Source organism: Vollenhovia emeryi, unplaced genomic scaffold, assembly GCF_000949405.1.
Source record: "Vollenhovia emeryi isolate VEMERY1.0 unplaced genomic scaffold, V.emery_V1.0 DF939215.1, whole genome shotgun sequence".
NCBI classification, from domain to species: Eukaryota; Metazoa; Arthropoda; class Insecta; order Hymenoptera; family Formicidae; genus Vollenhovia; species Vollenhovia emeryi.
The window spans coordinates 1,125,966-1,139,624 of NW_011967151.1; the positions used below are offsets into that span (position 1 = coordinate 1,125,966).

Genomic DNA, 13,659 nt, shown 5'->3' on the forward strand with positions numbered 1-13,659 from the left:
TTAATAACTTTTTAATAAACAACGAGCGCCGGCTAAATCCTTCTGAGGGTTACTCAGGAGGGTGACCTCTATAATATATGTCAAGCCCAAGGTTATTGGAGGTGGGTGTGTTAATCTAAATAATTACCATATATTTTAATGAAGTTTACTGCCGGGAAATCACGTTGGCGCTCAAAAGGGTCGAATATTTAATTTAATAAAATAATTAAGTTTTATTCTCACCGTGTATAATTTTTTTTTTATAACCACGAGTAGCGGGCGCCCTTCCGCGCACTAAGAGGATTAAAGCGACGACGCGAATCCGGTAATTACTCCGCGAGGCGTTGCAAAGGATTACGAGCTGTAATTCTGCGGCGCGTGCGGAGAGAGAGGTGTGCGTGTGTGCGTTTTCAGCATCCGCGCGGCGACGCCTCCGAATTTACCCTCCGCATTTCCGAGTGCCCTCGAGGAAGCGAGGCCGCCGCCCTCTCTTTCATTGGACGGATCGTTTCATCCCCAAAAATGCGCGCGTTACTCATCCCCGAAACGCGAGGCCGAAGGAGAGCCGGCAGACGTGGCGTACGGGGAGAATCCCCCGTGGAATGTTTCCTGTTTTGTGCCTAACAATGGCACTTACCTCCGAGCGATTTCTATCGCGCCTACAGAGGCGATTTCCACCCCGTCCGCGGAATCCACGGTGAATTGTAAAACGCTTCGACACGCTCGATTAGCGTCCTTCCCGTCGCTCTACCTCGGCAATAAATACGGCGATTTATTTGCGCGATTTGCCGATTTGTCGTCGACGCGATAGATTGGCTGCGAATTCGCTCGCGGATTTTTCGATGTTGTCTACTGTCATGATTTTTACCAACAAGAATGTTATTAAGGACACAAAGAACATAGTGAAACCGCTCCCGTGGCGAATTGAAATCACGGCATTTTGAGTAAACAGTAGCGGCAGCAAACTGGAGCTGCTTCCAACAGAAACAGTAATTTCTGCGCTTAATTCACGACTTGCCACCCGTTGACGCGAACGCGTGCGGAAATGTGCTTTCAGGAGAGAAAACAATGTCTCTGCGTCCGTTCTCCTCGAGTCTGGGCGCTTTGTGTACCTACGTGGATGCCCTCAGATTCTTAAAACTAAATTGCATTTACCGAAAATCTCCACGAGCTTCTCGCGCACTGAGACTTTTCTCTTCTTCAAACACACTCCGAGTCACGGTATTTAGCCTGAAAACATTTTGCCCACCGTTGTCCTCCCTTTCTAGTCTTCCCGATTGAGGAGCTCGGGGGTTCTACGTAATTTTTCTTTCGTCGCGCTCAAATAAATATCACGTTCGGCTGCGATCTCAATTTAACGCCGTATAAAAGAAATTATTTAGCGAGAGGCAGGTCCAGGTGCAAACCCTGGCTGAGGTATTACTTTTCGCAGCTTAAAATTAAAATTATTTAGACACTAACGTCCCGTCCTGGCTCTCACTCCTTTACTTCGTATTTGTGTTTTCACATTAGAGCCTTATTAATTATATCAAATGTTTAAAAGAAATTAGTTTGCTCATATTATACATCCTGACCAACAAACCAGCTTGTAATATTTTGTTAACTAATTTATCGTGTAATTATTTTTTTCATCTACAATGCTATGGGTCGGCAAACTTGTTCGAGGGTTAGATAGTTAAATATTTCAGACTTTACGAGCCAAGAAGCAAACCCGAAGATAGATAATTCTGTAACACGAGAAAAAATCTTTTCGCAAATTTGTTAACGAAAATAGAAAGACAATAATTACGCGGTGAACGATACGTCGATCGACGGCAGAATTTCTGGATCCTATCGATCACTTCGCCGTCTCGTCTCAGGGTATTTTTCATTAATCCAATTTTTCAACGTCAGTGTTTTCTTGACTATATATCTGGCATTTTTGATAATACAGAAAATTTTTTGCGAAAAATATTACCTCTTTGAAAAATATTACCAAAACCCTGGCCAGGTTTTGAACCTGGACGTCTCTACACACTAGGCGGGCGTCTCACCAATTCGAACACTGAGGCCAATCTAATGTTTATTTCTTTTGTTCATACAGCAAAGGAGCTTAAAATATGCGGCAGCGCGAGGAGCGGCGGCGAAGTGTGCTGCTCGGCCGACATGGAACTGAGATTGCAGGCGCGGGCACGCGACAAGCACGAGAAGGCCACCAAAGAAACTCTCCAGAGAATGCACCAGGTCCTGTCCATGCGGGGAAACAGGTTCCACAGTGAGTAGCACTGTCTTTTTCCGATTTCGTCGATAAGGGAAACCCGCGGCGCGTGGCAATGCCCGGGGGAATATCGCGAGATATGTTTTCTCTCTTTCTGCTTCGCACTCTCTCTCTCTCTCTCTCTTTCTCTCTTTCCGAAGCGGGAAGTTGAATGAATGGACGAAGGACAGCGAGGGAAAACAAAGCTTCCCTGCGTCGCTTATTACCGTCACACCCACAGAAAAAATTTCCGGATCCAATGCTATTACACTTGAATGTATTATAGAGAAAAAAATATTTGAATCTTAAATGAAAAATTCTAAAATCTAGAATAAAATGATAGTATATATCGTCTTTTGTCGAGGTATAAATTTAAAACAATCATCTTTATTATAGAGAAAGGAATATTTTAATCTTAAATGAAAAATTCTAAAATGATAGTATCGTCTTTTGTCGAATGTCGTGGTTGTGTTGTAAGATGGAGGGAAAATTTATTCTAAACGCAAGAAACTTACATTTAAATAAGTTACTCTTGTCTCAATATAGCAAGTCAAGTTTTATTAATTCGATAGAAGAGAATAAGAGTTATTGATTTTATTTTCATATCGTCTTATTTTTATATTAAACGAGGTTCTGAGAAATATAAATGAGCCAAGAATGATTTTTGTCTCGGTAAGAGAAATCCTTTCTGAGGGTGCAGTGTCGAAGGAATTTCTAGGACCACGAAACGCGCGGTTGAACGTTAAAAAATTATCGATCGTATCTTGAGCGTGTTTTTTTTTTAAATCAAAATGTAGATTTTTAAATCAAAAGTAGAGAATCTGTATTTTAGATACGAGTATTGTCTCCGATGGAAATCTTTTCGGATAAAGTAGGCGGAAATTAAATTTCGTATTCACCGCTGGCGATTAACAAGTCCCTCGTGTCCCCGATACAAATTTCAGCGTAAACCGCCCCACGGCTCCCCACGCCTGGCCAGCATTTTGTTCGCTTTACACCCGGCGAAACTTTTTAATCGCCTTATTCAAATCCTTTTAATCCACTTATTCGAAAGTAACGCGCCGCGCTCGTGCATTCAGGTACCGGAAGTAAAGTCAATATATTTCATAGTAAGAGACTCGGGAGAGTTTCCAGGAGTCGGAAGGGCGAGACGGAAGTGAGACTCTTCGTTTTGCGCGTCCGAAGAAGTCTCTCGAAAGATCGTGATGTTTCTGTAAGAACGATGTAAGATTGCGGAATAGATATTAAGTGTGTAAGAAGGAGTCCTCAGGAAATCGCCAGGGAAACTTCTGCAGAGCCGGAGCTTTTTATTATACGAGTATATAAAGCGTAAATTTACCAGAGAAAAATACCAGGGCTCGGAAAGTGGGTAACCGAAACGAATCTTGCAGTAGTAACATCAAAGTAAAACCCCTCCTCTTCCTCCCCCGCCCCCCCCCTTTGCCGGCGGTTAAGTGCCTTCTTCTCCTCGCCGCTCACCTGCCACCCTCGGCGTGCAGTTTAATCGGCCGGACGTCACTCGGAAGATCACCCTCGGTGAAACATCTAGTCGATCCCGCGGGCGAACTTTTTAACGGACATGCTCGAAACACAATGCTCGATCGAACGCACGCTCTCGTCTTAAGCGTGGGCCCCCGGAGCGGGCAGGGGGATGGCTGAAGAGCGGGGATGAAAGGAGATTTCAGGGATAACGGCGGCCGCGCGAGAGTGGATGTTGACGACCTCTCGCTGCGGCCCGCGCGCTCCTCCAAGCCGAGAGCGAGCTCTGCTCGCGAGCTTTTTTTTTTTCTAATTAAAGGAGAACCGCGGGCTGCATCGACGAGGGTTTTACAAGAGTCGTACAAGGGGGAGGGAGCGGAGGGGGGGGGCGCGTGCTCTTGATGCGGATGCTGTCTTGTGTGCGCGCGCTCGAGGAGGCATCTGTATGCGGGCCGTTGTCGAGAGTATCGACTCGATTGCGTCAACACACGGAGGAGGAGGAAGAAAAAAAATTGCGCGAAAATGGCGGAAAAATGACGTCTCCTCCGAACGAGGGTTTCTTGTAATCGCGGGTGTGTTAAATAAGATATGAGTAACGTCCTTTTTTCGCCGCGACAACGGGCGGAGTCTGCCGTCCGGGTTACTTTCGAGCGCGACGTGCGTCCCCTATTAATCGCAGAGCGGAATTTCCTTGGCTGGAGATGTGAATTGAAAGCGTGTCGGGGGGAGGGGGGGGGGCGAAAAAAGGGTAAACGGTATTTTTACCGCGGAGCTATTGGTTGCGAGGGAATACGCGGCCGGGGAGAAGAGCGGCGCGGAGCACCTCGTATATTTTACCGAAACCGCGCGGCGAGGATGGAAGCCGCGCCGCAAATAAAAGCGTCCTTATTGATTTGTTATTCGGCGATTTATAGGGAGAATCTGTCACGCCTTCGCTCGCACGTAAATTGCGCGGGAAGGAGGGGGGAGGGGGATCGTCAGGATATCCGCCGTTTCCTCTCGTTTCCTCTGTATCCGTGCGCTTCCGACGGGGTATCCACCCTCCCCAAAGTGTTTCCGCATACTCCCATTTGCATGCACCTTTTAGATATCCGAGTCCCGGGGTCGGGACGCCTGAAATTTGATTTGCCCGAGTTTGCGCGACGTTTGCGAATACACGCAACTTAATAACGAAACGGCGTACAAGTGCATGCATATTCATGTCGCGCAACCAGGTCGTCACTTATCCACATTTTCTTAATTCCTTTACCTTCTCAGTTGCTTCCCTCACTTGATTTTACCCGTACGAAAATTATTTGCAATAATCGCTCGCACAGCCACGTACACGGAGAGACCGGTATGGCTACCACGTGTCTAATTAGTAGAGGTGCGACATTTTGATGTTATCTTTATACGCAAAATATCATTACCGTCCAAATAACGTCAAAAATCGCAATTTTCCTTAGCAAACATTTCAAAGGTCAATATTGTATCCTAAACCAAAGAGATTTATACCTAAGACTAGTTTCTGTTTATTTTTTTAGACATGTTACTGCTTCTATAGCCTGAAAATGATATGTAATTTCAGTAATTTGTTCCATGTGAATGTTGCAACACAAAACAATGCAGATGTCCCATTATTTATACATTTTCATTCGATAAGGATATTTTTAAAAGTCGCCAGCAGTAATTAACAACATCAGTGATTTTTATTGACCGTATCTGGCAATTTTAATAATACAGAAAATTTATTGCGAAAAATATTACCTCAGGGTTTGAACCTGGACTTCCCTACACGCTAGGCTAAATTTTTATTTGAGTTAGTTTTGCCTTAGCCGGTCTTTCCGTGTAGAGTTCTATCTGTTTTCGCTCGAGGTAGCGTTCTAGCGATTAAATTATCGAACTTTTATAATCAAGTTGCATCTCGCTCGCATCGACTCTGTTTATGCGCGTCCCCAATTATCTTTCGTCTCGTCGATATCCGTCAAACGTTTTTAAGTCTCGATAACGATAAAAGCAACGTCCGGGACGTCTATATCTGCATTTGTGCGCCACAAACAGATGCGATTGCATTTAGAGCGCCGTCTGCTCCGCGCTGCAATTAATAGTTGAACGTTGAACGCGAGTGCGCCATCGTAATTAGCGTAGGTAGCGTTAACAATTCGCACAATACCTGAATGCCCTCGGAATGCCTGTGTCGAGAACGATAATTATTCGGGGCTCTCTTGAAGCCGTTTCGAACACTATCCGTTACCGTGCGCGCCCCAGCTGCGTGTCTCGAAGAGCAACCGCTCCGTGGAGAGAAGTTCTTCGAGGATATTATCGCGCATAATGGGACGCGCGGTCCTTTGTGTGTTTAAATAATTTTACGCAATGCTCTTTGGCCACTTCCCCGCTTTATCTTTTCCATTTTCGTCGGAGCGAGCATCGGCGATACTTTAGTCTGCTAAGGAGTCGAGAAATCTTGGGGCGAAATTAAAAATGGGAACGCTGTAAAGTATCCGGTTACACGACTTGGCCACGTTGTTCCACCTGGTCGATGGAGATCGAGAGAGTCAGTTGGCAGGTTTAAACTTCGGCCGCGAAAAACCGTGTTATCGCGTCGTAGAAACCCAAGTGCATAAGTTACACTGTTGAGTTTCGCGAGACTTTCCAACTTTCGTCATTCGTGGAATCTCAACGGAAAAAAACCCCCCGGGGAAAATCGTGTTGACTCCGGTACGCGCAGAGTGTCCTCAGAATACTTGTAAATTCTGCGACTTGTAAGGAAATATTGCATGTGTGATGAGATAATTCGTGAAATTGACAAATTGACGTTGAAAAACTGAAGACGATGATGAAACAGACAGAAAGACAGACGAAAGGGGGGTAAATGTTCCTTTTTATTGTCATAATTGTTTTTAATTAACAAAAAGGAATATATTGTTTTTTGTAAATCCATGATATTATTGTGACAGAGTACACATCCACGACAGGACACGTATATCGCAATTCTTCGCTAGAGAAAGGCCCGACTATATTTTTCGCCATAAAATTTTTTTATTAAAACGCTGGCCGGTTAATGCCAACTAAAAAGCTTGATTATTGTTATTTATTACTGGCAACTTGAAGAGATTTCTGTGTTCGAATTTACGCCTACGACTGAAAGATGGTGTCTCACTCAATCTCTGGAAGACGTGGACTTAGCAATTGCGTCTATGTTGGGGGAAGGGGACAGGGATACTTAAAAATCGCGTATCGGCAGTTCTGTGCACGACAATCCGAATCGGCGCGCAGTTTAAAATTGAAAAGTAGACGCGAAGATATTATCTTTGTACCGTTATTGCGACAAATATTACCACATGCCCTCAGTGGTCGAACTGGTGAGACGCCCGCCTAGAGAGCACGGTGGTCCAGGTTCAAACCCTGGCTGAGGTAATATTTTTCGCAATATATTTTCTGTGTTAAAACACTGGCCGGTTAATGTCGACTAAAAAGCTTGATTATTATTCGTAATTTTTTATGTCTGCTCAATTTTGTCCAGTATAAAATTTACGTCTCTCTGATTAAATGTATCAATACTTTAGGAAATTTCAAACGATGCTGAATTTAACGTTACATTCTCATTTCTGGATAAATATCTATATGTCCTGTCGTGAATGTGCACTCTGTATAAGCGATGGAGGACTCGTGCCTCTCGTAAAGGCTGCACGAACTTCTATCTAGCGAAGTGCCGACTAAAGTGGGTACCAGGTGCTAAAGTTGGACGGTGGCACCTCAAAGGGGCTTCGGCTGTAAAAGCCGACGTGCAGCGGAAAAGATGAAAGACCGACGTGAAGGTGCCGGCCTTCGAATAATTTCGTTAAGCGGAATCATTAGACACCCGAGGACGTGCTTCGCCGAGCCGGGACGTGTCCCAATTTCCGCGCTAATTGCTGACACCACGGTCTCGCGAGTGATATCAAGGATATCGTCCCCGCGTGATGGATATTGGCTTTCGGAAATTATGAATATTTTAAATATCGGGCGTGGAATTCCAATTGAAACTCCTCGTTAAAGAAAAGCTGTTTGTAGTATTAATTAGTATGCCGGCTCAATTTTATCCGGTACAAAATTTACGTCTCCCTGATCGAATGTATCAATATTTTAGGAAATTTTAAACGATCCTAACATTAATGTTGCGTTCTCGTTTATGGATAATGCTCTGATCTCAAATTCAACGGGATTCAATTTCATTCCACGCTAATTGTGTAAAATACTACGTTTTAATTCGTACGCTGAAAGATGCAGTGTAATATTTAACGTCTAACTGCGCTTATCCGCATCTATACACAGAAAAAAAAGAGCATTTTTGTTCTGAAAATATGTTTAGTTTCAACGTGAAACTCTTGAAATGTGATTATATTGCGTTGAAGAAAGAAAACTTTACCTGAATGAAGCAATTTTAAGTAATTCAATCAAGAAAAAATATATACTTATTATTTCAGAATAATTTTCTTGAATGGGAAGGAATTGGACAGAAAATAACATTTTCAAGTCAAAGATTGTGATGATTAAAATGATTTTATTGTCAAAATAATTACATGTATTCTTGAAGTAACAATTTCAGTATCAACAAGACTGTAATATTGTTGGAATGATTATTAAACGCTTCTAAGAAGATTGTAGATCGTCGCGTGTACACAAAACAATGAACGCGTTAATTTAAGTATATAAGAGTTGATCTGACACTTTTTTTCTGTGTAGTACTCTGGGAAAAAAGACAGCAACCCATTTTCGGGCCCACAATTAGTAATCGAATTATTTGGATTGTTCGTAACACTCTAATCTTTTACGAATTTTACTCCGCGTAGCTAAAAATCGCAATTAGCTACTCTGTCTATATCCAAGATTTTTAAGTAACACTAATCAATTCTCTCAATTAGTTCTGTCGATATTCAGTAACGCGAAGACCATTTTCGCTTAAGAGGCACTAACCGAAGTGTTGAGTTGCTTAACTACAAAAAACAGCGGTCAACATTTTGCCCAAGAGTAGAGTTACGAACGATCCAAATAATTCGACTACTAATTGTGGGCCCCAAAATTCCCAGAGTACACGAGCACGTAGCAATCTGAAAATTCACTCTCGTAACGGAGCCACCAACCTGTCAAACAATTCAATAATGAAATTCCGCCGGTGCTGCGAATGTCATGTTCGTGCATTGATATTGAAATGTCACGTGAATAAAGAAGCTGGGCATTGACTCAATCTCGCGGCCGCGCGGCTCTTGGTGAACAAAGCGCGGTTGCGCTTGCGATGCAACGAGAAGCACCGTTTTCCGGCCTCGACACCGCCGCCACCCTCGTCCTCGCTCACCGACGAACAATCTCCTTATCGTCACTTCCGCCGGGCGGGAGGGGAGGGAGGGGAATGTGATTAAAATTCCTTTTAGCGACGAATCCTGCTCCCTTTTCTGTCGCAAGTCCACCGGAGGTGTAAAAAGCGCCAGACGTCGATCCACGAGGCGAGAGGGTTAGGGGGTGTCGCTCCCGGGAGATGAGAGAGAAACGGAGAGGACTGTTGGGGTAGTTGCCGCAAGTTCGTTGGGCTTTTAATTCGCAATACGAGCCAACACCCTCCTGTCCCACGTCGCCGGCAACGACAACGACGACGACGACGACTCGCACCCTGAAATCTCGACTAATTTCCCGTTTCGCGCTCGACCGCGATTTTCCGCCGGGACAGGCGTCAAAGCGCCGAGAAACTCGACTCGCGACGAGTTATCCCGGGGTTTCTTTCGTGGTTCCCTCTTCTTTACATCGCATTACCGATTATACGGCGAATAATAAAAATATGACAGTGTAATTAAATGACAATTTCATCAAAGTGCACGAGCGAGAGCTGCGCAGCGGCTGATTAATGGAGCGTTATATGGGGGTTTCGTTTTATTTGTAAGCCGCGATTACAAGGCGGAATCGCGTGACTCACGTTTCTTATCTGCTCGCAGGTTTCTTCAAGGATCTTCTGGCGGCCAGCAAACGAGGTTTTCACGAGATGTTCAAGAAGACCTACGGTATCCTTTACGAGCAGAACGCGTATGTCTTCACGGACTTTTTCAAGGAGCTGGAGAATTATTACGCGAAAGGAACGGTGAGTACCTACCCTCTACCCCTCTACCCTCGTTCCTCCCCCTGGAATTTGATTATCTCGACGTTAAAATGGCGCAACTACGATTTATTTCGCTCTTCGCTGAGAATTCCGTCTATAAGGTCGGATCCCGATCAATTTATGTTAGAACGGCGTCTGCGCGCGCTGTTCAGTCTCTCCCCCGGCGAAAAGGAACACCTCCGAGTGGGACAGAGTCTTCCCGTATTACCGGAAAATTTGGAATTATGGTACTCGTAACGTCGAGCTATTCATTTACCTCTCGTTTGATGTCGCGCGGAGGGGCGGGGTGGTGTTTCCTCCCCCCGGGGGGGGGGGGGAGGTGCAAATTGCAATCGCGCGTTAATTTCCCCCGTCTTGTTCCGCCCTCCCTCCTCCCTTCGCTCCTGCCCTCGGGCGTCCTTCGCCCCCGGTGTTAAGCGCAAATAAATAAGACGACGGGCCGTGAAGAAAATTTCTGAGTGTTGCCGAGCCGCGCGTCTCGGGATCTAAAGTTTATTGCAAGCCGTTTTCCGCGCAATTACGCCCGGCGACACCTTCCTCTCGGAATATCAGCGAGCGAGAGATGTAAGGGAGCCACGAGACGCGAGTGCGGGAGATGTAAGGGCGCGATATGTCCTTGGAAAGTACCGCCGGCGCGTGTAGTTGCGTGAGGGGCAACGAGAATTCTCTCTCTCTCTCTCTCTCTCTCTCTCTCTCTCTCTCTCTCTCTCTCTTGCTCTCTCTGTAACTCGCCACTTGAAACGGAGCGACGTAAAGGCGGTGCCGTTATCGGAACTTGCTGTAATTCGACAGATGTCACGGTATCTGGATCTTCAAAGGGGAAAAAATTTATATCCCCTTCCACGCGTTCGCCCGGCTCGGATATGTCTCTCTCAAGATCGATTCGTACGGAACACAACGACATGACGTGACGTTCCGTTCACTTTTTCTTACAGCATCGGCGACAAAGGTATCGCGAATGATACGCGATCGTTAAAAAAATAAGAAATATTTTTAACGCAAAAGTCTAAACGTACAGACGTCACGTTTTTAAATCGCAGGAGTTTTTTTAATTATTCACTCGACATTAGTTTCGCGAAGAAAAGAATTGAATTTCGAAGAGAAGAGAAAATTTCCTTCTTCTTCTTCTGTTGGCGAAAAGAATTGAGCTTTTTGCAAGCTTCGCGAGTTTATTATTTAAGGTAGGTCCAACAAAGTCAATCCGTTTTTCGTGCCGAGTCCTCGAATTCCTCGTGAAGCGTTCGTTCCAAGCGGTCGACGGATAATCGCGCGACGCGAGTCGACTTTCACGGCTCCGCCCTTTAGCGCTTTTAAACTTCTGTCGCGGCGGGAACGACCCCTTGTCCACGATGTCCGGTCCGCGCCCCCCGAAGCTCGAAAGTCGTCGGAGGGTGGAATCACGTGCGAAGGCGGATTTAATCAATGCTCTTTTGACATCGCCGGCGCGTTGTCCCGATAAAGGGACCGCCGCCGAAGCGAAAATATCCCCCGTCGCCGAAAGGGTCCCGCGCGCGCGTTCTCCGTGTACCTATCGGAAAGGGCTTCCGCAATTACACCGCGATCTATTGAATTTACTCGAGCTCGCCACCCCGCTCCCGATCGCGCGCGGCCCGCCTCGGACTGCTCCCGGGGTGGAATTTAATTTTACTTGGAAACACGATCGCCCACGGTTGTGTTGTTTCGCGTCAGGAAGCGCGTTATTAAGCGGACGGACGGGAGAAGAATCCGAGGCGAGCGCGCGAGATGTAATAAAGTTCCGATCGGCTCGGGGATCCACTTTTCCGACGCGGTGGGACGCAACACCGGGCACCAGTCGCCAGCGAGATAACTGATCAGTCTAGGGCGGCGGAGGTGCGAAGCGGCTGCCTGGGATTAGCGCATTCGATGTGCGCGGGGCGGAAAAACATCGTCCGAAGAGAGCGGCGGGTTTAAAGAATGGACCGCGTGTCGCGCCTTCGGACTCCGGATGGCCGGCGAATGTTAATAATGCAAACTATCGGGCTATCGGATTACGGTCCCGCGTGCGAGATAAAAGAAATGGACCTCGGGGTCGCACACATGCAACGCTTCCGCTGCGGGGCTGAAAGTGGCTTCTGGCTGGAAGGGGGCACGCACGGGTGACAGGTACACGGTCGTACAATTCGTCACGCGGTGTCAAAAGGAGGATGGGCGGGGGGAGGAGGAGGAGGAGGAGGAAGACGACGATCGAGAGACGAGACGCTTTGTCGATTGTCATTCAAATCGTCTCTCGAATTATTCACCGGCGCCGCACGGAACCTGTTCCGCATGCACACGACGGAAGGCGAAGTGGCCCCGGTCGCGTGAATGCATTATCGTCGCGATGCTGTCACTGATAAATTTATCGCGAATATTAATCCGCCGCGTCGCGCCGTTTTCAACGCTCCCGGGATCGAGGCTCCGAAAGGAGGGCGGTACTCGTGCCTGTCGTGCGAGTTTGTCGCAGCGCGTAATAAAATCAATTTGAATTTATTATTAATATTAATATTATTAACGTTATCTTAAGGTAGTTGGGCGACGAAGTTACAGATTTTCTTTAAACTTGCGGCAAAACTAACTTGGATATTAATATACGTACTCAAATGAAAAAATGTTTCAGACAAAAGTTGTTCATATTAATTGGTAGAATAAGATAGTACAATAAACAATAGGGGGTTCCATTTTTTAAAAGTTGAAGGTGACCTTCACGTGACCATGAAGCAACTATTCAAGGTCAAATTAATGACACCATCTTACGTCCCCGTCGAAACCATGTAACTTTTGTCTGAAACACTTTTGTTTGCCGGGCTTAGTGTTTGAGATATTTTACTGTCCAAGTTAAAATGGGACACCCTGTATATTGTATATTAAATTTGGTTCGCTGCTGTGTCGTGCAACTTTACTGCGCTCGTCGTGCCTCTGAAACTAGAATTTTGTAAAGCAATCCTATTAATCTTCCGACAGTAGAAACTCGCGAGAAAAGTTCGTGGACTGTCCTCGACGTTGAAAAAAAAAAACGCACGCGACCATCCGCTAAATGCTCGAAATGAGCGTGACTCATATTTTGTTCCAAGATTCGAGGAATGAGTGTGTAATTAGATTAACCGATGACGTTAAAGGCGTGTTTCGTCGACGAGAGCACCCACGGAATAAATATAGCCGATTTGTCCTTCTGTTCCTCTCTTCCTTTTATTCCCCCGCGCGGTACACGAGATCGAAGCCGAGTTCTTAGCGGGCGCTCTTGTATTCTAATTTCGCGAGTAATCGCTGCGAACCCATTAATATTCCAGTGAGCCGCCGGGCTCGGTGTCTCAGTTGTCGGCTTTCGATTAATCCGAATTATGATCGGGTCCAGGCGTAATTTGTCTGAAGCTGCGACGGCCGTTTACCATGGTAAATCGAAAAAGCGCGCGCTATCTCTTGAATAATCGCCGACCAAATGAACCGAATTATCGCCTGCGTGACAATACCGAGACAGCAGTTTTACATCAGAATTAAATTTATATAAATACACAGGTGCAATTAATAATTTCACTCGTAATATATTCGTCGCGTTAGAAGTGCGTTCGTTTTCTCCGTAGAAGAATCGTGATTTTGTTTCGTCAGAGTCTTCCTTGTTAATTTAACTTCAGTCTTTATGCCAAGAGGTGGACTTGGTTTACAAAAGATTCTTAACTCACTCATACTTGCATTCGTGCGTCGTTCCTCGCAGAGTGTTTCTTATCAAAAATTATTATTTGGAAAAAAGATTGATTATACAAAGATAATTCGAAATATGGGTATTTATTTTTGTAATACGCGCGTATCTTTAACGTACGTACGTATGTGTTTCTTGTACGATTTCCAACTTTCTCTTAAAATT

General features: G+C 45.6%; 1 protein-coding gene across 1 annotated transcript in view; it reads left to right on the plus strand.

Moving 5' to 3' along the window:
• The window catches only part of LOC105561007 (glypican-6), a 173,594-nt gene that overhangs the window by 154,069 nt on the left and 5,866 nt on the right, over positions 1-13,659 (plus strand). The window contains exons 2-3 of the mRNA XM_012010617.1: positions 2,063-2,233; positions 9,640-9,782. Coding sequence (XP_011866007.1) covers positions 2,063-2,233; positions 9,640-9,782 — 314 coding nt within the window. The remainder of the gene's footprint in view (positions 1-2,062; positions 2,234-9,639; positions 9,783-13,659) is intronic.